Raw genomic sequence first — 23,663 nt, forward strand, 5'->3', positions numbered from 1 at the left:
GAAAAAATATCATGAGCTAATTAGTGCATTAAGCAATGCATTGATATAAATAGCATTCTATTATGAAGTTCTATCCAGTATATGAAGCTACTCATGCAGAAACATAGACATTGTGTGCAGCAATTATGATGAAGGTATAATATTCATAATGTTAATATGTTGAATAATGAAAGATAACTGTTTTCTTATTAGAGTTTTGCGTACTGTGAAATATGTAATAAGTAGCTAATAAAACCCACGTATTACATAATTGCATTATTACAAACAAAACACAAAGAGACAAGAGCACATACAGATATGGGTATATACAGGGAAAGTAAAGTAAGCAAAAAAGCAGAAGTAGTAGTAGAAATATTTCATAAGCTAACTGATTATATTTATGTAAATAAATGATTGCTCTGCTTCAAAGCTGCTATTTATCCTATGTACATGTATTACATGATGTGACTGGACCCTAAGGAAAGTAGTGGGAGTACAATGTATACAAATATGAGCATATACAGGGAAAATACAGTAATAAAAAAACAACAGAACTATGAGAAAGTGTTGATAACTCTACTGATTATCTTCATGCACAGAAAGAATTGCTGTTTTTCTAGCTTGTCTTCCCATTTGTATATGTTTCATATGATATGACTGGACCCTAAGGGAATTACTGTAAGAACATACTTGAAGGATAAGTCTACAAATATAGTACGTTTACAATTTTTAGTTCATGACTGTTACTGAAGAAAACCATGTGGCCTACTTATGTCAGTAAAGGATAAAAGAGGGAGACAGACATGTGATGTCATCAGTGATGTCATAATGACATTTGTGATGTCATCTTTGATGTATCGGGTGTTAGTCTTAGCAGTGCACAGTGGTGGTGCGAGTTATGGTTGCTTAGCTTACCATAACTGGCGAATTTCAGGGGTTTTTCGGTTTTACTTGGAACCATAACGTCCCTTTAACAAAGTTTTTTCACTGAACCTCATAGGTTTTTAGTAGCACAACTTAACCATAACGTCCCTTTAACAAAGTTTTTTCACTGAATTTCATAGGTTTTTAGTAGCGAAACTTAACAATAATAACTCTGACTTTATGTACATGTAATATGGAACATACTGAACCCCCTCTACTGAATTTGATGTCCGCAAACTCTTTTGATGTCTGCGGACATGTTCGGACAACAGCACAAATACCCAAAAAGTCTGGGGGGGTATGTTTAATTGTTATGTCATAACATATGAACATTTTACAAATTCACAAACCAGCACACATACACATTAAATTTAGTAATAAATAAGAAGTGTAGCCCATATATATAACACACTAACCATTCATTTAAATACAATATTTTCTAAAATGGAAAATACCAAAAGAAGAAAGATAGGCTTCCAACATGATTACCTCACAGAAACTACACAACTAAGAACAACAGCAGATCTACAGACCACTCAGAACACACCTTACCTAAAATAGTAAGTGTACTGCATTTTATTCATATATTTATAAAATTTCTGTATTAGATACAAAAAACAATGATATTATGTTTTTTTTTTCTCACAGAAATGTCTAGTACTCTGGAGTAGCTAGAGGAGAATTTCCCACGTGAGGAAATGTCAGAAGATAGTGAACCTAATGGTAGACACTTTACTATATAAACCAATTAATTAATATTATTTTATATACATTTAACATATATATTTTTTGTTTGTACAGACCATACAAAAATTGAAAATACTAATGAAAAAGCTGTATTGGAGAAGACTCTTCAGCACATAAAAGAAAAAATGGACCTACTCTTGGCAAATTTTTATAATTTGAAAAACTTTGCGGAGGATCACTTCAATCAAACAACTACATACCATTGTCCCACATGTACCTGTCCCCCCTCACCATATCCCAGTCAATTATCCCCAAACCCTCTCTATGAACCAAAACGTTTTGATGAGACTTCCATCCCTTCTTCACCTCATATAAATCCTATTGAAACCCCTAATTCTCCTGTTTTTGTTTCAGTTTCTGCCTCACCTTCTCTGTCATAAATGTAACATATATGTAAAATAAAGTAAAATTATTATATTGTGTCCTAATTAATTTCTTGTTTTTTTAAAAAAAAAGAAATTCAGGTGTCCACGGACAGCACGGGAGTCCGGAATGTCCATAAAGAAATGAAAATGGAGGTGGCCTAAGAACACTATGTGTCCTGGGATGTTCATAAATAAACAAAATGGGGGTGTCCTGAGGACGCTATACCTGTCCATATTGTTCGCAAGCAAGTTGAAATTGTTCTAAGAACACAGGCTGTGTCCTAAAATGTTTGTAAAGAAACAAAATGGGAGTGTCCTTAGGATGCTGGCATGTTGAAACTGTTCTAAGAACACACCCGATGTCCTGAAATGTTCATCAATGGACGAAATGTGGGTGTCCTGAGGACGCTGTCCGTATTGCTCGCTGGCAAGTTGAAAGTGTTCTTAGAACATATTATGTGTCCTGGGGTGTTCGTAAATAAACAAAATGGGAGTGTCCTGAGGACACTATGCCTGTCCGTACTGTTCGTAGACAGATTGAAACTGTTCTCAGAACACATCAAGTGTCCGGGAATGTTCGTAAATAAACAAAATGGGGGTGTCCTAAGGTCGCTATGCCTGTCTGTATTGTTCGCAGACAAGTTGAAACTGTTCTAAGAACAAACGCCTGTCCGTAACTGTTCGTTTCACTTGTGACGCACTTTTAATCACTCCAGGACCCGAACAGTGTCCGTAGAACACCAACGTGCATGCGCAAAATAGTTTCAATGCATTTGGTGCCCTGCGGACACCCGCTCCCTTTGCGGACATGTTCGCGAAGCTAGCATGTGACCCCGCCCACGATCAGCGTATGTTGTGATTGCGAACACTGTTTGTGCCCCCGAACAATTTAAAACTACATTTTCAAGTAATCTATAATATTTTCCCAAAAAAACTCACCATAGAAGTCCCACATAGTAATCCTGAGTTTCTACATACTTTTTGTGACTTTTTGAAACCTTTTTTCTGTTCGATCTGTCCGCGGACAGCACGAATGTCCGCGAACCATGCACAAGCACCCCTATAAAAGACCACACCCTAGAGCTCATTCTCATTGTGTTTCTGGCTATCCTACAGAGCACAGCAAATTTTCCTGCCAATTTGCAGATTTCCATTGCGAACTTGATGGCATCCGTGGCTCCACTACTGCCACCTGGTGCTGCATCTGCCTCAGCACCACCCCCACCCCCTCCACCACCACCACCTACCCAAGGGCCTGAAGAGGGGAACAGGGGTGAGGATGCACAGGAGGAAGAAGAGGATGATGAGAATGAGGTAGTGGAAGTCCCTACTACCAGCACTCGGCGTGATTACCATTCATGGTAATGGCCCTAATGCGCGTGCGAACCAAAATGGTGCTCAGTTGCGGGAGGCATGGTTCATACAGCTTTGGGACAACTACCATGAAGCGACACCTAAAGTCATTCCACTTGGGGGCCGTTCACAAAGTTGTACCTTGTGAGGAGCGTAGCAGGTTGACTTGCTCTACTTCATCCTCTGTTTCCGATCCTGTCACCACAAGGAACTCTCCTGTGGGACATCGTATTCCTCAAGCTGCCTCACAGGCCATACGCAATGCTGATGACCCTTACCTTTCGAGGGTCACAGTTGTGTGTATGTACTGCGAAGCAGTACTGTGCAGGGAAGAGAGACTTCATAGTGCTTTTGAGGCTATTGTTTCAGAGCACGAAAAAGTCTGCTAACCACCCAAGTGAAACCCACTCTACATCTTCCTCTCTCAGCTCACCCTTTCTTATCCCCGTGGTTGGTGTCCCCCCCCTACCCTCCTTTCCCCTCCTCTCCTAGTGTGTCTTGTATAAAAAAAACAAAAAAAATTTAAAACAACAAAAATCTAAAAAGAAAAGGCTCTTTTCAGAGCGGCCTTTTACAGTTAAAAAATAGAAGTGAAAATAAATGAAGCAGGACACTGTGGCCCTCATTACGACCCTGGCGGAAATCGAAAAACGATGGCGGAAATGCAATACCGCCATCGAATAGCGCTCGGTGCGATCATGACCTGTCACCGTAAACTACGATGGCATCAGCGACACCGTAGTGAACGCCAACGCTAACTGCACCAAGTACGCGCACACGTGCCATGCCAAACCGTAAACACCACCATGGCGCAACGGTACGCGAATTCTGACCCTAGCGGACATGCACCTAACGCCATCAAGCATGGCGGAAAGTACCATTCCGCCATGGTGAGAAGTACGGCATCGCGCACCAACCGTAAACGGCCCTACTGAGTGCCTGTACACCACTCCCTGGCCACATTGCACAACTCCCCGTAGGTGCAATGAAGACACACAATGCAACCAGTGAAATGTACAAGTCATCCATGCATGCCAACGGACAAATGAATGTAGGGGGCTCCAAGTGCCTTGTGAGTGGCCATCCATATTTGCCATGGCACCATTGCCGCACTGATGCAGCACAGGCATGTGAAGGGCCAAGTCCAGCAACATGAACCGAAAGATGAGACAAACAAAAACAGGCCCCCCCCTCATCGACTGACACCAGTGTAAGGCAACATTCAAAGCAGTACCCTGAGTGACACTGCACCAGCCCTGTACACCTGCCAGTAAACAAACCAACCATCAGCATAAGCATGCACCACACAAGTTGGCAGAGTGACTGAGCAGCCAGGCTCATCCCAAGAGGGGCCAATGGGAGCTGCAGGGCACAGACAGCACGAATACAGAAGCCATTCAAATGGACATGACCCCAGTCTCCTTCCAAGAAATGCACGCAAACACAGGCACCTGTGACCAGCCATATACTGATAATCACATCATTCCACCAATCCACCTGGCTGACCGGCAACTGTTACACAAAAGCTAATCCCCCGCCCCTGAGCACCACATCATCAAAACAGTCATAATGGCAGCCCCTATCCCTGACCTCACTGGGCTTCGTAGGCAAACGCGCCCAGTACAGTACCACGCAACTATACTCCGAAGCTGGAACCCAATGCAGATCTCCTCACAATACATCGCTCCACAAATAGGAATATGCTACATCACTTGCAAAGAAGAACGCTACACGGTTCACATCAGAATAGAAATTTAATGCACGACAAAATCACCAAGCCCATACAGCCATCAGGTCATGAACTCCAAAACATATTCCATCATTGTGGCCTGCATCCGCAATAAATGACCAGCTTCTTCTTGTGTGACGCCCTGTTCCTTCATGGTACACAGGGGCTACATTTACGTTCAAAAAGGCAACATGGAAGCGCCTAGAACCGCAGGGCCGTCCCATTAGGTAGGCACTAGTCCAGCTGAAAGGCCGAAATGTTGCTCCTAGCCACTAGTACTGCGTAAGGGCATGTGGCCCATTGCCGATCGTCCCATAAGATCGAAATGGTGCTCCACTGATTGACACGAAGCAGCAGGTGTCGGGAGTAAAATCCATCTGCAGGAGTGGCATACAGATGGCAGTGGCAAAAGGGGAGGAGATACCTGTCACCCAAATGAAATGAAAAAGAATAGCATGGCCATCAGAACTTCATTTGAATCACCCACTTCAATGATCACACTAAATCCACAGCCATATGCATGCTAGCCCACTCCAAAGGATTATTCCCACCCAAAAACCACTTGCGAATCATACCTACACATATCGAGGTGAAAACACTATTACAAACGAGTGTTCGTGTGCATGCATCTGTTAGAACAGAATCCATTAGATGGGATTAGTAACGTGCATAGACACAAGTGTCTGAAGGCGCGTCGAGACAGGGAGGGTTCAACAAGGCCAGATAGACGATGGTCCCACTATGGCAGCTCTGCATCACATAGCGCAGGGGAGGTGGACAGATTCCAAAAAGCCCTGTACATGGCAAACTCTGTATTAAATCATCTGTCCATGCATCCATACATCATTCCCACATCCCGTAATGAAAACGCCTGATTTCATACTCACATAACATGTGAAATTTCCATTGAGTCTGTGCGTAATGCAGACTGCAAAATCCACTGTGCTCCAGCCCGTAATTCCAGTGTTGTGAAGTAACATGTATTTGGGAACGTCCGGCCTCATCGTCCACTACGCTATTGCGCATCCCATACCATTCATATCAATCATTGCATTCTCGCCATGGCCCCTGTCCCAAGGACATCGAACAATAGAACGTTATATTTGCAGTCAGACCTGTGGGCAACTCCTCGCCGCTAGCTGAAAACCGAAAGCGCTGTCCTTCGAATTCCTCATTTGCAACATCACGTCGAAAAGGCATCTGTGACCGCTTGAAATCACAAATTCATCCATCTAGTGCGGCAGTGTGTGAAAATGGCAACTGGCTTCACTCACAAATGGGACGCCCCGCCCGTCGGTGAACCTCGGTACAGTGCTGCATGAGGGTCCACCGTTAATCGAGTACTACATTCCACTGACCCTTCACAAGTTTGTTCACGACTGCAAAGATAGTATGTGAAACAATGGGACCATAGCAGAATGAACATATGAACCAATATTTCACTGCCATCGGGAACAAATACATGATTGTAATAGCAAGATGCCATTCGCCGGATTGCAGCGCTGTGTGCGGGACGTGCTCGCCCAAAGGGGAGAGCAGCTTGCACAGGTGGAATGAATCACCACAGATGGAGGCAATACAGCCTGAAAACACATAAATTGCACACCCAACCCCCTCCCACAACCACACCCACTCCGAAATGCTACCGGCAGGACTAGCGATGTTGGCCCTGGGGGACCTGATAGCACTGCAAGTACTCCAACTACAAGAAGAAGACGAACACCAACTACAACCGGCCGCACAGAGGAGACGCAGGAGGAGGAGGAGGGCAAGGCAGGGCCAGCAAGGGCCACCAGCACAGCCACTACCACCACGCAGGCAGCCCGCAATCCCACGCCTCCGAGCACATCCGTTCAACCTCACTGATGAGCAGATCCACACCCTCTACCGTTTGGACCGGGACACCATAACCGCCATTGTGGACATGACACAGGCTGACCTTGTCAGCATGATAGATAGCCCAACCGCCATCCCACCCCTACTGAAGGTGGTGTCTGTACTCCACTTCCTGGCCACAGGCACCTACCAGCACACAGTCGGACAGTTGCATGGCATTTCACAGCCACTGTTCTCACGGACACTATTGCAAGTGCTCGATGCCCTCCTGAAGCACGCAGACGACTACATCTCTCTACCACGCTCGGAGCAGGAAATTACCAACACAAAAGTGGGATTCCATGCACTTGCCGGCATACCGGGCTGCATTGGTGCCATCGACTGCACCCATGTGGAATTGGTCGTCCCACATGCCATGGAGGCCCAGTACCGCAACCGAAAACAATTTCATTCCCTGAATGTACAAATGGTGTGTGACTCCAACAGGATCATTACACATTGTTGTGCCCGATTTCCTGGATCAACCCATGATTCCATGGTCTTGAGGAACTCAACAATACCACGCTACATGGAGCGACACGCAGGGAACAGATCCTGGCTACTCGGTGAGTCTCATTTCATGCATGATAATGTGGGGTATGTGATGCGGCAATGACCTGGCAGGAAGGGGGGGGGGGTGCGTACGTAGCAATGTCATTCCACAAACATCCTTTATTGTCCACATACAGGTGATGCCGGGTATCCACTGAAGAGATGGCTCCTTACACCACTCCGGAACCCACAGGACCAGCATGAGGAGGACTACAACCATGCCCACTCACGTACCCGTGTAGTCATTGAACAGGCATTCGGCCTACTGAAGACTCGTTTCCGCTGCCTCAGCAGGTCTGGCGGGGCACTCCTGTACCGCCATGAGAAGGTTGCAAAGATGGTCATGGCATGTGTCATGCTCCACAACATGTGCGTACGTAGAAATGTGCCCATGCCCCCTGACGCAGAACTGCAAGCACCTGAAGATGGTCATGATGAGGGTGGGGATGTGGCAGCACCTCAAGGAGTCTGCGAGGCACAGGAGGGCCGTGACATTCGTCAGCATATCATAGATGCATGCTTCTAGCACTCACGCCTGGTGGCTGATACATGGACACGGGACTTGTGGCACTGTGTGTGTCTGGAACATGCACAATATGGACTGTACGCCTATAATGGCCTCGTACACAAAGATCAATGTCCACACATCTCATTGGATGATCGTGCATTGTTTATGGCATATGTGAAATTATGTTACACACCCCATCGACCCGCCACCCAAGTGAGCCCAACACACCCCCTCCACCCTCCTACCTCCCCCCCGAACACCAGTGTCCAAAGATGCTCATTGTCAGTGGGCAGTCGCTATTGCAAGCCCCCTCTCCGGGCATCAGGGGCACCCCTGCCTGTGGAGCGCAGGTTCCTCCCAGATCTACGTTGGGGGCTGCCCTGGACGGAACTTGGTGTTTTTAGGATTTTTAATTATTTATGTATTTAATGTGACTTTTAAAGTGTGCTATCAGGCCTATGTATGTGGACGTTCTCCTGGACATGTGTTTCTGTTGCTCTATGTGGACACGTGGTGCTTCACATGATTGGACATTGTGGATTTAGCATTGTTTTATTTGGCCCACCTACCTGATTCTTCGGATGTCTGCACTCCTTTCTCCATCCCTCCGACTTCCTCTATGGTCTCCATTCCAATGGTGGAGGCACAGATTTCTTCCCAGGGGGTCAACTTGATGGGTGATTCCGATCCTCCCCCGGTGGCTGTGGCAATGTTCCGGTTGGCGGATAGTATGCTCCGTACGCGTATCCGCAAGTCGTCCCATCGCTTTCGGCATTGCTGTGGGTTGCGGGGTGCGGTCCCCACCGCACTTACCCGCTGTGCCACCAGGGCCCATATGGCCTTCTTGTTCGCAAGTGCCGTCCTGGTCATTTGCGTCGAGAAGACGACGGCAGCATTCTCCTGGAGGGTCTCTGTGAGCACGTTGAGTTCCTCACGGGAGAAGTGGACCTGCCGCTTGCGGTCGCACGCTTTTTTCGCTACTTTTCCCATTTTTTTTGGTTTCTCTAGGGTGGATGACGGGTTGGGATGAGTCTCAGGGTAGTGTTTTTAATGGTTGTGTGGAAATTGTGGTTTTATAGGTGTACGGCGTGCTGTTTCCCGTTCCGGGACCATGTTTTTGCTTCCGTTTCCGTATATTTCCGGTCACCGTACTTTCCGGTTGCCGCTCATTGCGGTGACCGCTAAGATGGGTGGCGGTATTGCACCTAGGGCGCCGTACGGCGGCGGTGAGGGCCGTTTTGGGGACATTTCCGCCTTCGCGGACTTTGCACTTCCGCCATGGCGTAGTGCTTGTGCCCGATGGGTCGGAATTAGCCGCACTTTGCTCCGTCGTGCAATGGCGGAAACGCTATTTACGCTATTGCGGTCCGGTCAGTCACTTTCCGCCAGGGTCGTAATGAGGGCCAGTGTATTTTTTAGAAGTCTAAAATGTTGGGGTGCTACCCTATCATAACCATTGCAGTTTTATCTGGGAGGAAGTGGTGGCTCTGAAAAGAGCCTTTTGGTGGTGTTTATTTGTGTTTGAAAAATTTGAAATGTTCAACACCTACTATAAAATGGATGCTGTAATTCCAAAAAAGGTTGCAATGAATTTTGTAAATTTCTCCAAAAAATCTAATTGCCAGCATAAGTAAAATGGGCTCCATCTGTGCGAAAAATGTATGTACTACGAAACATAATATTTTCATTGTGAAAAGAGGACATGCCTAAATCTCTTAGAAAGGCACAAACAGCCTTATTGACATTGCGCCTTGCTTTCTCCATTAGTGGACCAAATGAAGAAGAACGAAGCCACATTTGTCTCTGCGCAATCCGTGAAAAAATTACTTGAGAATTTGGAAACATGTCCATGACCTTCCCAAGTCCTTCTTTCATTGCAAATTGCAAAGACATTTCAGACCACATGTCCTAAACTGTTCCCTCCACAATGAATTACAATTATGTCTGGATGTTGTTCTGTCTCCAAAGTAGCACACAGAGGTAGCAAGTCCAACCATTTCATTCCACGTACTCCATGGCAGTGCACTTCCACATGTGCCAATCCAAGATCTACAGCTACTCCATAGCTTTCTGCATGCACCTTCAACCAATGTATCCACGAGTCTCCCAAATTCCAAACAATCTGTTTTTTTAAACACGCAGCCATAGCTATCTGTTCTTCTCTCAGCAAAAAGAGTATCTGAGAAACTCTCTCCTGGCACAACACACCCACTAAACTTTCCTGACCAATCCCTTTCTCTGCTCATTCTCATTTGCATGGCTCCCCAACCCAAAAATCTACCACCATGTCCGCAGACATATCGTAACATGAACAGTCCTTCTACAATTTCCTTTTCACTTTCTGTGCCATTCCCTCATTGGATATAGCTAAGAAGTCACATGAACATCCACCAATCACATCCAAGTCCTCTACATCTAACTGCATCATCATAGATCACTACTTTAAATATTCTGTTAATCTCTCTGAGTACAAGTGTCATATCATTGGAAAGCACCTTCTACAAGAAATACTGTACAAGCCTCCAAGATTTCTACTTGCAGCTGCATGCATATCCATATGCATGAACACAAACTACAGGTTTGCATATTTTCTATATAGTACATGTACAATTTTTATAGATTCATGTACACAGATTACAGATTAACTGACTTTTAGTTTGTATAATCTATAAAATGAATTTACTGTCATTTTTCCATCTCCTAAAATCAACTGTCACTTCCAAACCTATCTGCTATTTAATTTCTTTTTACACACACATTTTCAAAGCATGTTGAACTAACATATTTAAAGTACAATATGAAGAGTTAACATACTCGAACAAAATTGCATGCACACCATATGTTCAAAAATCAAACAACAATACTTGTACAAATATGTAAACATTTATTTACTTATAGTTATATACTGCGCAAGCAGCCCATGACATTGAGGCGCTGTTACTTACAAGAGCTAGGTTACAGAAATAGTGGTATTCATTGGTACATTATGAATTCCACAAGGCATACTAATGATATTTTGGTTGGTACAGTTAGTCATTACAATACAGTTTATGCATTAAGAACATATGATATGTATTCAACTGGTGCAACGCATCTTATGTGAATACGATCGTTTTCATGATTTTGAGGAAGGCGCTGAGGGTCAATGTCAATCAAAAAAATCAATGTCTAAATTAAAAACAATACTATATACAAACAAAATTCCTGATTTGTTTCCGTTACAATTGCAGTGAAGACCATTCTCCTGAAAAGAATCACCCGAATTTGAAGTACAAAGAACAACTAAGAAGAAACCTGCTAATTTAAAAAAAAAGTAAGTTGAATACCACCATAATATTTGTACTATTATTCAAACACACGGTAATGTTAATTCATGCTATTTCTGTGTCTAAAAATAGAGATTGTGCACCATTCTGTCTACAAATCCCCATTTCTTAAACAGAGATTTACAGGCAGAATGACGCACAATTTCGACACACAAATAACCCAACTCAACCCCTAGAATTTTCATATTATAGAACGAACAACTGCTTTAATTGTATACCATTAGATTTACTATTTCTACTTCTCCACACAACCAGCTTACTTTCTACTATCATCTGAACCCCAGTTTAGTAGCACATACATTCAAGAATAGACATCCCAACTAGTTGTAGTTGCCCAATGCACAATCACACACCATTACATACATCTTTATTATCTTACTCACACACTCATGCAAACAGCACACACACATTAAGAACACCCCAACCTATACCTTCTTTATTTTTTTCAACATACCCTAAAGAATGCCTACCAAAAATCAAGTCCGTAGAAAGCAACACAGAAACAGAGCAAATGAAAATAGAAGTGTCCAAAACAAGCATCCATCTCTAGCAGAATTTGTAAAAAAAAGTTAAAACAAAACAGCTAATACAGTCATTTAGCGAAACAAAACAAGCTTCAAGTACAGAAACTTTGCCTCCTCTATCAAAATGTAAAACAAACCACAAAACAATTAACAAAAAATCAGCTACCACTACAGATGAAACTGCTCCTATAAATATTGATAAAGTGCAAACTAAGCATACCAAAAAAAGTATTTTAGCAAAAATGTTGCCGTCACAGAGTCCTGCAAAATCTTATAAAAACAGGAGAGAAAACAAACTCAACCCTTAGAACCTATCGTAGGAAATTAATCTTAGAAGCGTTGATAGACAGTGAAATCCGTCTCAAAAGAAACGTATTTATTTTAGTGTTAAACAAAATGAAACCACTAACAAAACTAATGACTAAATTACAAAAACACTTCTCAATAAACGAAATGTCAACAGAAATAACTTCTTAAGTATCTGTGGAGGTGAATGGAGTCACACTATGAGCAAAGAACCACATTTTAGTGAAGAAGCATACAAACTAAAGCCAACAAATGCAATTGCCATACACAGCAGTGGACGAGGTTATGAAAAACTTAATAATACCATAATGGAACAAGAAATACTACTTACAAAAATATCCCCAGAAAACTTAGAATGACCTCTCCATTCAACTGAATCAGAACGTCTAGTATACAAATGGCCATGCACGTCAATGTGTAACATTCCCAAAGAATCTTTCAAGTCTTTACGCCAATTCCTCAATCAATATGTGAAAGGCAAAGATAAAATGAAAATGAAACTACAGCAAAATATGGATACCTGTCCAGTGCGCAAGTACACAGGACTACAAGGACATTCATTGGCCAGCATTTCAGGACCTACTTGCAAAACCTCCTTCAATTATATCAAAATGATATCAACACATCATTCAACTATAGGAAATCTAGTCTATAAACTGTATTATGCTAAAAGTCCTGCTTTAGCACTAGCCAATTTAAATAACATTCTTCTACATGGTACAGCAAAAGACCTACATGAAGAAATCGACTATATCCAGAAAAAATATTTTGCATGTGAAAGCCACTTACAGAATGAAATAGCTTTAAAGCAAATTAGCAACAATTCTATGCATGGCAACCTTCTACTACACACATACAAAAAAGAAATACTGAAATTTAAAAGTACATCTGCTGAAATACCAAACCATGTGTGTGTATGTTGCCGTAGCACTTTCTATAAAAGTAACACAGAAAATGTAGACCTAACATATAAAATAGAAAACAATGAAGATTCTAAATGGTCTGAATTAGCTCTCTACCTTATAGCAGAAAACAAATACGAAATAACTGACCCCTTAATACTTTGCAGTTACTGCACTACAAAACTTGACAACAAACAAACTCCTTCATGTGCTATCACAAATATTTTAGAATTATATCCACTACCAAAACCCCTACAACAACTCAATTTATATGAGAGCATCATAATTCAAACAGTGCACCCCTTTCAAGCAATAATACGCCTTCAACCAAAAACAGCAAAATTACCTCCCTCTGAATTAGTGAAAGGTATTTGTGGAAAATTAGTGTATTTGCCATTAGATCTAAAAGAAAATGTGCACACTCTAGGAGTGCAACATCCAATGGAGCAATCTTTAATTATCTTAGTAAATGGTGTATCTACAAAAGACAAAAAAATTGGCAACAAATGGTAGATTTACATAAAGTTAGACAAGCTTTGCAATATCTAAAAGACAATAATGATTACTACAAAGAAATTAATATTGAAGAAAACTTGAAGGATACCACTGAAATAATTCAAGAGACACAAGAAGCTGGTCAATTTGAGCTCCTAAAGCCTGCTACAATATCCAATACTTTAGACCATTATACAATTCACCCATTGCATTCTAATGACACCGTAGAAGATGCACTAGAAATGTACCAAATGCGTCAAACAAAAGGATCACCAATCAGCATAGGGGAAAAAAGTATAGAAGCACATGCTATTCCTCTACTTTTTCCTACTGGTAAAGGAGGAAGGTACGATGATAGACCTATTCAAATAACAGCATCAGCATATCACTCATTACGGATGTATTCTGAAGATCCCAGATTTAGACAAAATGTGGAATACATATTCCACCTACTCTTTGAAAGTGAACTCGCAACTTTATGTTACGGAGTTGCACACACATTAAAATCAGGATCCCACTTTCAAAATATGCCAGCTACACAATTATTACAAAAAGTGCAACAAAAAGATGAGGTTTTACAATCAAATATTACAAATCTATTAGCAAATATGCGTGGTACTAAAGAATACTGGTTTCGACATCACGGAGATGTACGTTGTATGTTAAGAATCCTTGGCCCACCAACTTGGTTTGGTACACTAAGTTGTGCAGAATATGCATGGGAAGATTTATATGATTTCCTATGCATATCAAACAAAACCAAAACAAACATAGATATACTAACACCTGGAGAAATTTGTTCTCTAGATCCTGTTAATGTTTCAAGATATTTTCACCATCGCTTCATTGCAATGCTATACTTTATTTGTAATAAAACTGCTCCTCCCCTTGGAGAAGTGCAACACTTCTTTTGGAGAAAAGAATACCAAGCCAGAGGAGCACTACATATCCACATGCTTTTATGGATTAAAGATGCTCCTAAATTTGGTCAAGACAGTGACGCCACTGTTTTATAGTTTATTGAAAAATATCTCACTTGTCAAATTCCATCAGAAGCAACAAATAGTGATCTCCAAGCACAAACTTTACAATTTCAAAGACACAAATGTGGCAAATATTGTCATTGCAAATACAAAAACAAAGGGAAATACTACACCAAATGCCGCTTTGGTTTCCCTAGACCGGTTACAAAAACAGGTCAAGTGAACAGCTTCATGTCTTCAGTTAGACATAGTGTTAAAGGCAAATCACCTAAAAATACATATTACATAAAAAGAACAGAAGAAAAAAATATATCAATGATTACAATGCAATCATTGCCCACTTATGGAATACAAACATAGATGTGCAGTACATTGCAGACAATTCCACTGCAGTTGCACAATATGTTACAGCATACTTAACCAAAGCAGAAAAAACAGAGATACAAGACCTCTGGAATGACCTGTCATCAGACAGCACACTGTATCCAACAGCCAAGACATTTTAAAAAACTATTTGCTGGACACATACTACCCAAACAGAAGTACCACTTTGGAAACCATGTGTCTATACCACATAGCCCAAAACTTCACATACAAAAATAATATAAAACCCGATGAAAAAAAAGGTAAATACAGAGTGTCAAATTGTGAAGGCAGCTTAGTAAAACTCCCAAACCAAATTAATTAATCATATCAAATTGTCATTAAAGACTCCTCAACATAAAGAACTATATTACATGTCCCTGCTACAACTCTTTAAACCATGGAGAAAAGAAGAAGAAATACTAGATAACTATGACTCCTATGAAGACGCTTTCAAAGCAAATGAAAGCAGGATAACTGATGTAAACTTTACACAGTACAAAACAATGGTGCACAACGAACAGCAACATGAAGTTGCAATGAAGAACTGCAGGCCCAACTAGATAAGGACACTCTGACAGTAGTCAACCTTCTGTAACACGAAGCCAAGAACCACTGGGAGAGCCACTAATAACAAATGAGGCAGAATTAGCTATGACAGAAGTAGAAAACACCATGTGTCAGTATGAAGATAAAGAAGACTTAACTATACTACAATCAAAACTAAACAATGAACAACGTAGCATTTTTGAAGAAGTAACAAAAGAACTTGCACATGGTGTACAACATGCAAACAAAGAATGCACCTGCCAAAATTACAAACCTATACTACTGTTCGTCAGTGGTGAAGCTGGTTCTGGCAAAACATTCTTAATCAAAATCAGTAAATTCCTTCAACAATTGACAAACAACAAACTGCAGCTGTTGTCACTGCCCCCACAGGTTTAGCTGCCTACAACATAGGCGGTGTCACTTTACACCGATTACTACTTTTGCCAGTAGAACACCAAAACAAAGTAGACTATTACAAACTTTCTCCAGAAGCTGCAATTGAACTACGCAGAGTATTAAAACAAATGAAAATGCTACTAATAGATGAAGTGAGCATGGTCTCCAACCTAATGTTGGCCTTGATTCACCTCAGATTACAAGAAGTACTCAAAACAAACTATGAAGAGCTCTTTGGAGGAAAACACATTATTGTTTTCGGAGATCTTCTTCAATTAACACCTGTGAAAGGTGAGCCTATTTTTAAAACCTTAGGACACAAACTCTGCCGTAAAACTGTTGGCAGCATTGGAAATGTCAACCTTTGGCAACATTTCCAATACAGAGAATGAACAGAAAATATGCAGCAATCTGCAGATCTCCCTTATGCCAACATCTTAAAAAGTATTAGAGTTGGTATACTCTCTAAAGAAGCACAAACAATATTGAAAACCCAGCACATTCATGCACTTTATGGCCATAATGCATGTGCTACGGATGTTATGGAACAATTAGCCCACAAAAATGTAAATTGTATGGCCCTAATGCCAACTCTTGCAAGCTGTTTCAAATTCAATGAAACAATATTCAAAAAAGAAATGCAACCAATAATTGAAATTAGCGCCACAGACAAACTAGACATACATGGTATGACACTACCCATGTGTGAACAAGCCACAACGAGACTAAATAATTTAGAAAATTCACTCTCCAACACAGCTGGATTGGAAAAAATATTAAAATTATCCTTAAATTGCAGAGTAATGCTTAAACGTAACCTTGACGTGGATCAAGGACTAGTTAAGGGAGCACTGGCTACAGTTGTCGGCTTTCAAACTTACCCAAACATTCAGTTTGTCAATATTCTCTTTGATAAACTTTCAGAAGTGAAAAGGATAGGACGCTCAACAGCTCGATTCCTTCTCTTCAAAGACATGTATGTACGAAGAGAACAATTTTCTCTAACTCTTGCATACGCAGTCACCATTCATAAATCACAAGGTCTCACCCTAGACAAAGCATTGATAGACATTGGTAACACAGTCTTTAAAGAAGGCATGAGCTACGTAGCACTATCATGCTTACGTACACTTGACTGTCTATTTCTAATCAACTTTGATGCAAGTAAAGTAAACACTGATATTCCTTGCATTTCAGAATACAATAGACTTTGTTCACTATACACCCCCCATCTAAAAACATATCCTATTCCACAAAAAGTAAAATGTTCTAAAAAAAACCTAAATCAAACAGAAATGCAACAGGATGTCACTGCAAATCCTCCAAAGAGATTAAAAGAAACTAATACTGCATCAAGTACCACAATCAAAAAAGAACCTATTAGGGAAAGTAAACCAGGTACTTATGTAGTTATGGTTAAGTTGCTGTTTGCATAGGAAGAGCACTTTTTGGGCAGTTTATACCTTTGCTCTCCCTGGACGAATCCTCACCAAACTCCCGAAAGTGTGCTTTATTTGCTGTAAATCTGTCCAGTAGTTTTTTATTAAATAACCAAAACATAAGGCACAAATATTAGTGATATCTATGTCCGGTCCGCGGACTCACTTCCCTGTTCGGTCTGCGGACTGGCCTCTGATTGGCTGTGCTGTACACGGACTGGCCTCCGATTGGCCAGAAAAGTGTGCAGACTTTTGCGTAGTCTGCGGACACCGGGACACGTCCGCTGATTGGATGGTGAGAAAACGTGAAACGCGTCTGTTTTCTTGAAACGCCCGCCATCTTGGATTCACAGACTTTTTTGGGGTCCGCAAACAGCGTGGTGAAAACTTTTTTTTAAAAGCAGCATTTCACTTGTCAAACTCGACAAACCGTCTCTGGGGAGGTGGGGGGATGAGGATTTGATTGGATATGGCCATAAAAAGCCAAAAAACGGGTTGTTTCACCCCCCGAAGGTCCGCAAACAGTCTGATGTCCTGGGACAGTCCTGCGGTGTTCGCGACACTTCAGATGTCTTAGGACATCTGCACCTATTTCTGCATTACAGGGTTGGGGAAAAGCAGTTTTTGGATGGCTTATAACTTTTGCGCCACTCACTGAAACTGCATGTAATTTAGCCATTTTATTCTAGAACTAATCCTGAATGGTTTTGCAAATTTTTTTGGGATTCTGTCAAGAGGGGGCAAAATTAGAGTGGGGGGTCCCAAAATATTGTAAAGGCATATAAATGTGTCATTTGACGAATCTGCACAACATTTGGCAAAATGATTTTGGATCTAGATATAAATGATTTTGTAAAGTTTGGTGGGATTTTCTCAAGAGTGGGCGAAATTAGAGGGGACGTCTCAACATTTTTTGATGGCTTATAACTTTGTTGCTATTTGACGAATGTGGACAAAGGTTTTGAGAAAGATTATAGACCAAACCTTCAATGTTTGTGTAAAGACTGAATGGATTTTGTCGAGTGTGGGCTAGGTTATTTGACTATTGTATGTACATACATTTTGACACTTTTTAAAAAATAAAACATGGGCGGATTTTGAGCAAACGCGTGAGAAGCATTGGGAAGGACATTAAAGCATGGTTTTGCAAATGTGCCGTGTTTTATTTTTTGACAAGTGTAATAATGTAGGTACAAAAAATAGTCATATACCTTTGGTGACTGAGGTATAGCCTGTGGCCGTGGGCAGTAGCCAGATTGTCTGGTTCATGGCATAAGGTTATGACACGGACAATCTGGCTACTCGCCATGACCGCTTGGGATGAAAAACTGTGTTTAAGTGGCTAAGTCTACCTGGGACCGGCTATGTGGTAAAGATATTCGAAGGTAGGATAGGTTTGAAAGGGGAAAAAAAGTGTTTGTGGTAATATGTTCATAGGGTTTTGCGGGCTGCCATGGCAAGGGAAGAGGGGCTTTGTATGGAGCCCCGCCTTCTCTTTCGATGTTGGCTATCCTGGAAAAGGATTTTCCTTCCTACAGCGGGACGCCGCAGGCAACCTGCTATAGGAAGAAAAATCTATGTTTTAGCACCCTTGGTTCCCGATTTGGGAACCAGGGGTGCTAATGGCCTTTATCCCCCATTTCAGGGGATGCAATGGACGATAATGGTCCGTAGCCCTCCTTATTTATTTATTTATTTATTTATTTATTTATTTATTTATAACGCACCAATGCCCGCAGACATCAGGCTGTGTGGTTATAGTATTTGTTGAGGAAGATGAGGTGGAGGAAGACAGCTTACTACTTGCTGAGAAAGGAATAACCTTTCTGAGAGCATTGCATTCATTGGATTTGGTGTGGCGGCGCATGGAGGTGGTCCCGGAGGAGTACTGTCCAGGTAGTCTGCGACTGAGTACAAAATTGCACTCAGTGCATTTCACTTTGGTAGCTTTAGCCTTTGGTACACTCCCAACAGTGGTTTCGAACTGGCACACCCATGATTCTCTCTGGGTGCTAGAAGTAGGCACTTCCTCTACCTCATCTTCTTGGTCCTCTTCATTGTCTTTGAAAGTAGTGCGCTATTTTTTTTTTGTTGTGAAGGTCCTCCAGCTGGTGGTGGCTCTTGGGGATGAGGGATGGCAATAACTGATGCAATTTTTAAGATAAATAGCAGTTTTGATAAAGTTCTTCCAAGTATGTACTGTGTACTAGATTGGTAATGGATAATGAGTACGAAAAGGCATAGGAGGTGTGCAAGGGAAATTTTGAAGTGGAAAGTTCCTAGATCAGTAGAAAGAGCAGCTCCGAACTGTCCGCGAAGGATGGATCTTATCGTGAAGTGCGGGCAGGATTCTCAGACACGTCATTGTGCCGTGCGCCAGCGTATTGTCATGTGGCACTGTCCGGAAGGTCCGCATTGAAGTCAGACGTTCGTAGATATCTACGATGCAAAACTAGTTGAAATAGTTGCAAAAAGTGTATAGACGTGTTAAAAATGATTCTATAAGGTAGGAAATGGCAGAGTTTTATGGTGACACTTTGTAAATTGGACACAAATATTGTTATATTTGGTAAGTATGATATTAGTAAATTGTAGGAAAATAGAAAGCACTGGTAAAAACCCATGAAATTCAATGAACAAACTTTGTTAAAGGGACGTTATGGTTAAGTTGCACAAATAAAAACCTATGAAATTCATTGAAAAAAATGTGTTAAAGGGAGGGGGGTTTGGGAGAACCCCCAAAAATAAAAAATAAAAACATTCAATTAGTTGTTCGTTGAAAAATATTTGTAAAAGAACTCATCGAAAACAAATCTGTCGATGAAATGACACAGAACCTTGTTTTCTATGTATTTTATGGTTCTATTGTTATGTAAAACTAAATAATCCTGCAAGAAAGAGAAGGTTCAAGGCTTCAATGTGACTAGTTGGGCAGTCATTAGATAAAGGAGACAAACACAACCTTATTTAAGGTTGTTCTAAGGCCAGGTTAGTGGCTAATTCGGCTGTGCTGGTACTGGCTTAAGGTCCACACAATTCCACACTGGGATGCCCCCCTCTCCGCAGCGCCACTCACTAGCACAGATGCCCTGCGGTCTGTAATGTAGTGCCCTTTTAAAGGAGGGCGTGTTGATTCCTGACGAGACGCGGGTCATCTCCGCGTCATGAATGTTAATAAAAGGGGCCAGTGCAGGCACAGGTGGGACTGCAGTGGAGACCCAGTTAGCGGCAACTCCTGGCTCCTGTAATTATTTGTGTGCGTTTGGGTCAGTGTGATCACAGCCCTATAAGCAGCATGGGCCGGCGTGACCACCGTGCCTGGGCATTGTGTGCTGGGTGCCCCCAGTGTACCATCACCAGAGGGTGATCCTGCTGCCAGAGGCTGGCCCCCTCCACTGTCATTTACTGCGTGTTTGCAGTAAAACCATAAACCCAGGTGACCCTGGGAACTTGCGTCCTGCTCCGGTGCCCCGGAGCACCACACAGTCCTCACTCATCTTTTGTTCAGACTGGTGGTGCTGGAAGTCCCGGTTCTTCCACACTAACCGGCGTTAGATCTGCATCTTCTTTCGATGTCGGGCCCGTCCTGGGAACCCGGGCCCCTTTAAGGTATGTATGTAACTTGAACTTTGGTATCCTGGTGATCACAGCGAGTACTCACCCCAGACCCAGCGTAGTTTCTCACACTTTTTGTAATTGTTTGGCTCAGGATTCTTTCATACTGTGACGTTAAGCTCCCGTTCCAAGGGATGGGACGGGGGTAACGGCCTGGCAGCCCAAGTTAATGGCCTGAGTGGAACGAGGGCTCTGGGCCATAAGCACCCCGGGTTACCAAACCGGTAAACCGGAGTGCTAAAAAAAAGTGTTTTCAGTCATTGAACAAGACGCCGCGGACATCCCGTTCAATGACTGAAAATCGTGTCTTAAGATGGTCGCCATGGAAAGAGAAGGCAGGGCTCCGTACAAAGCACCTCTTCCCTTTCCATGGCGGCCTGTGGGAGCCGAGATGAAGGAGCGGCTGTGGCGGCGCCAAGTGCCGCCATTGAAATAAGGTAAGTTGGGGGTGGGAAGGTGGGGAAAAAAAGAAAGCGTGACGGAGGGGGAAGGGAAGATGTGCCGGTGGAAACCGGCCATCAGGCGGAGTGGAACGCGGGCTGAGATCGCCGGTTTCAGCCCGCGTTCCAAGCCCGCGTTCCAAGCCACCTGATTGGCTGGCTTCCCCACCAGGGTGCTAATGTCTCTTGTGCATAGATTTGTGATCATGTTGATCTCTTCTATATCTATCCTTCTCTTTGCATTGCACTTCTCAAATCACTTCCTCCTCAGTGCTGAAATAGTCAATGGTGTACAGTGAGTCTAAGGGGAGCTCACAAGTGAAGCACTCCACTCAGACAAGCAGCCTATCTGCTGAACGCAAGTTCAGACCCTGCAGCAGGGCTGGCTCATCCTTCCATCTTTCTACGCTTGATTCATTGGCTACCATTAAGTTTTGTAATAACACCTATTATTACAACACTTAGGAGCAGGAGAAATACGGGAAGAAGTGATATATAAAAGCAGAACATTATTATGACTTACTACTTATAAAAAGGAGGACAAGATCAGTACCGCTGGCACCCTGTTTTAGTTGGTATGTGTTTGTGTATGGCATACGCGGGCCACATAGGAGCTGACTGTGGCTCTAGTTTGTGCCCGGTTTCTGCTGCCAGCCACTAGATATGTTGATCTCTTGATCGCTCAAAGGTCGCTTGGGCTCTTTAAAAATTCCTTTCGCTCCTTTGGAGGTTCCCAGAGAACCAAGACCACAGGGCTGCAGCAAACACATTGGCTTGGATCATTTAAACCAGCATAGCTACTTCTTGTACCATTGATTGTTTAGGTTTTCTTGATATTAGGCGTGCAGCGTGTACCCACTCTCGGTCATGTACTTCTTGGGGGCATCAGGACCCTTATCTCTTCATAGAACATTCCAGAACAGGTCTGATAGCTTATATTAGGATATTACAACACTAGGTAGTTTCACAACCTAACATTAAGACACTTGCATAGAAAAATCTTCTGGCATCCACAACCCCCAGCAGCTGTCCTCAGGCAGGATCCATCAAACTGAGATTCCAAGACCGATTATTATGATGAGTTTCATGGGACCATCAGATCGTTCCACTGTGCGTCAACAAGGTCGACTCCCTCACCGGACTTGGTCCGGCGCTCATCTTTTTAAACCCATGTAGCCGGCCTCAGTTTAGAGGCAGTTTGACAAAAGGTGACTTGCGTACTACTGAAGTGTCCTGAAGACTAGTCTTATCTGTTTAATATGTCGATAAACATGTGGGATATGTGTCCACTCCTCCCACTCGTCAAAAAATAGGCCACATAGTTGACTTAATTATAGATATGGCTGACTCCTCTGCCCATCTGACTTTCTTCCACTCTCCTTTGAGTTCATGGTGACCCAACCTTTCTCACCCAGCCCTCTCACTATCCCGCGTCCCCTCAATGCCTTCTTGTCCGATCTTCACCTTCTCCTTCATTCTATTCCCACAGAAGCCCCAACATTGATCCTGGGCATCTTCAACCTTCCCAAAATCTCCTCCATTCATCATCTTGACTTCCTTCCCTCTAACCATGCCCTGACCTCCCTTCACAATGTATCTGGTCATGTCCAAGGGAAATGACTCAAATTTGACATCCTCCACTCCTATCTTCCTTAACCTCACTGTTGAACCCTTCCCTTATGTCCACTCTATCCCCTACTTCACCATTGATGTTTCTCCTCCACACACTCCCCCTTCCAACACCATCTCTTATCATTATTATTATGATATTTATTGAGAGCGGGCCTAGCTTCGAGAAGCAACGGAGGGCTTTACAGAGGTGTACAACAATTCAGATACATAACAGAGCGATTGTTGTCATTGTCCTTGTTGTATACTGATGTACTGTTTGTTTGTTTGTTTGTTTATTATTTGTAATGCGCAGGCATACCCTCGGGTAACAGTGCGCAGCATTTGCATGAGATTGCGAAGCTTAGTTACAACAACAAAAATTATGTACATACACATATTAGAAATAAAGCAGGATATACACATATATGCAGATAAGCAGTAGTTAGTACACACAGTGTGATGTGTGTGGTTAGCCGTGCCTGCGGCCGGTGGAGTGGTGTATTATCTGTACCATTGCCATCAATTGGAGGCGCTTTGATGTTAGGGCGCCTGCTCAGGTATTTAGCTTCTTCCATTGGTTCTCGCGGCTGTGATCGAAACAGTTAGCTGCAACAACAGTAGTTTCCTGGTCGCCACAGGATGGCAGAATTCTTCTATGTAGGTTTTGTATTCGACTGCG

At 42.5% G+C, this 23,663-nt stretch overlaps 1 protein-coding gene across 1 annotated transcript in view; it reads right to left on the reverse strand.

Moving 5' to 3' along the window:
• Window positions 1-22,921, reverse strand: part of LOC138525900 (melanoma-associated antigen C1-like) — a 35,656-nt gene extending 12,735 nt beyond the window's left edge. The window contains exon 1 of the mRNA XM_069636188.1: window positions 22,785-22,921. Within this exon, the coding sequence (XP_069492289.1) occupies window positions 22,785-22,921 (137 nt within the window). The remainder of the gene's footprint in view (window positions 1-22,784) is intronic.
• Window positions 22,922-23,663: the final 742 nt, after the last annotated feature.

Source organism: Ambystoma mexicanum, chromosome 7p, assembly GCF_040938575.1.
Source record: "Ambystoma mexicanum isolate Mex_15411 chromosome 7p, UKY_AmexF1_1, whole genome shotgun sequence".
Lineage (NCBI taxonomy): Eukaryota > Metazoa > Chordata > Amphibia > Caudata > Ambystomatidae > Ambystoma > Ambystoma mexicanum.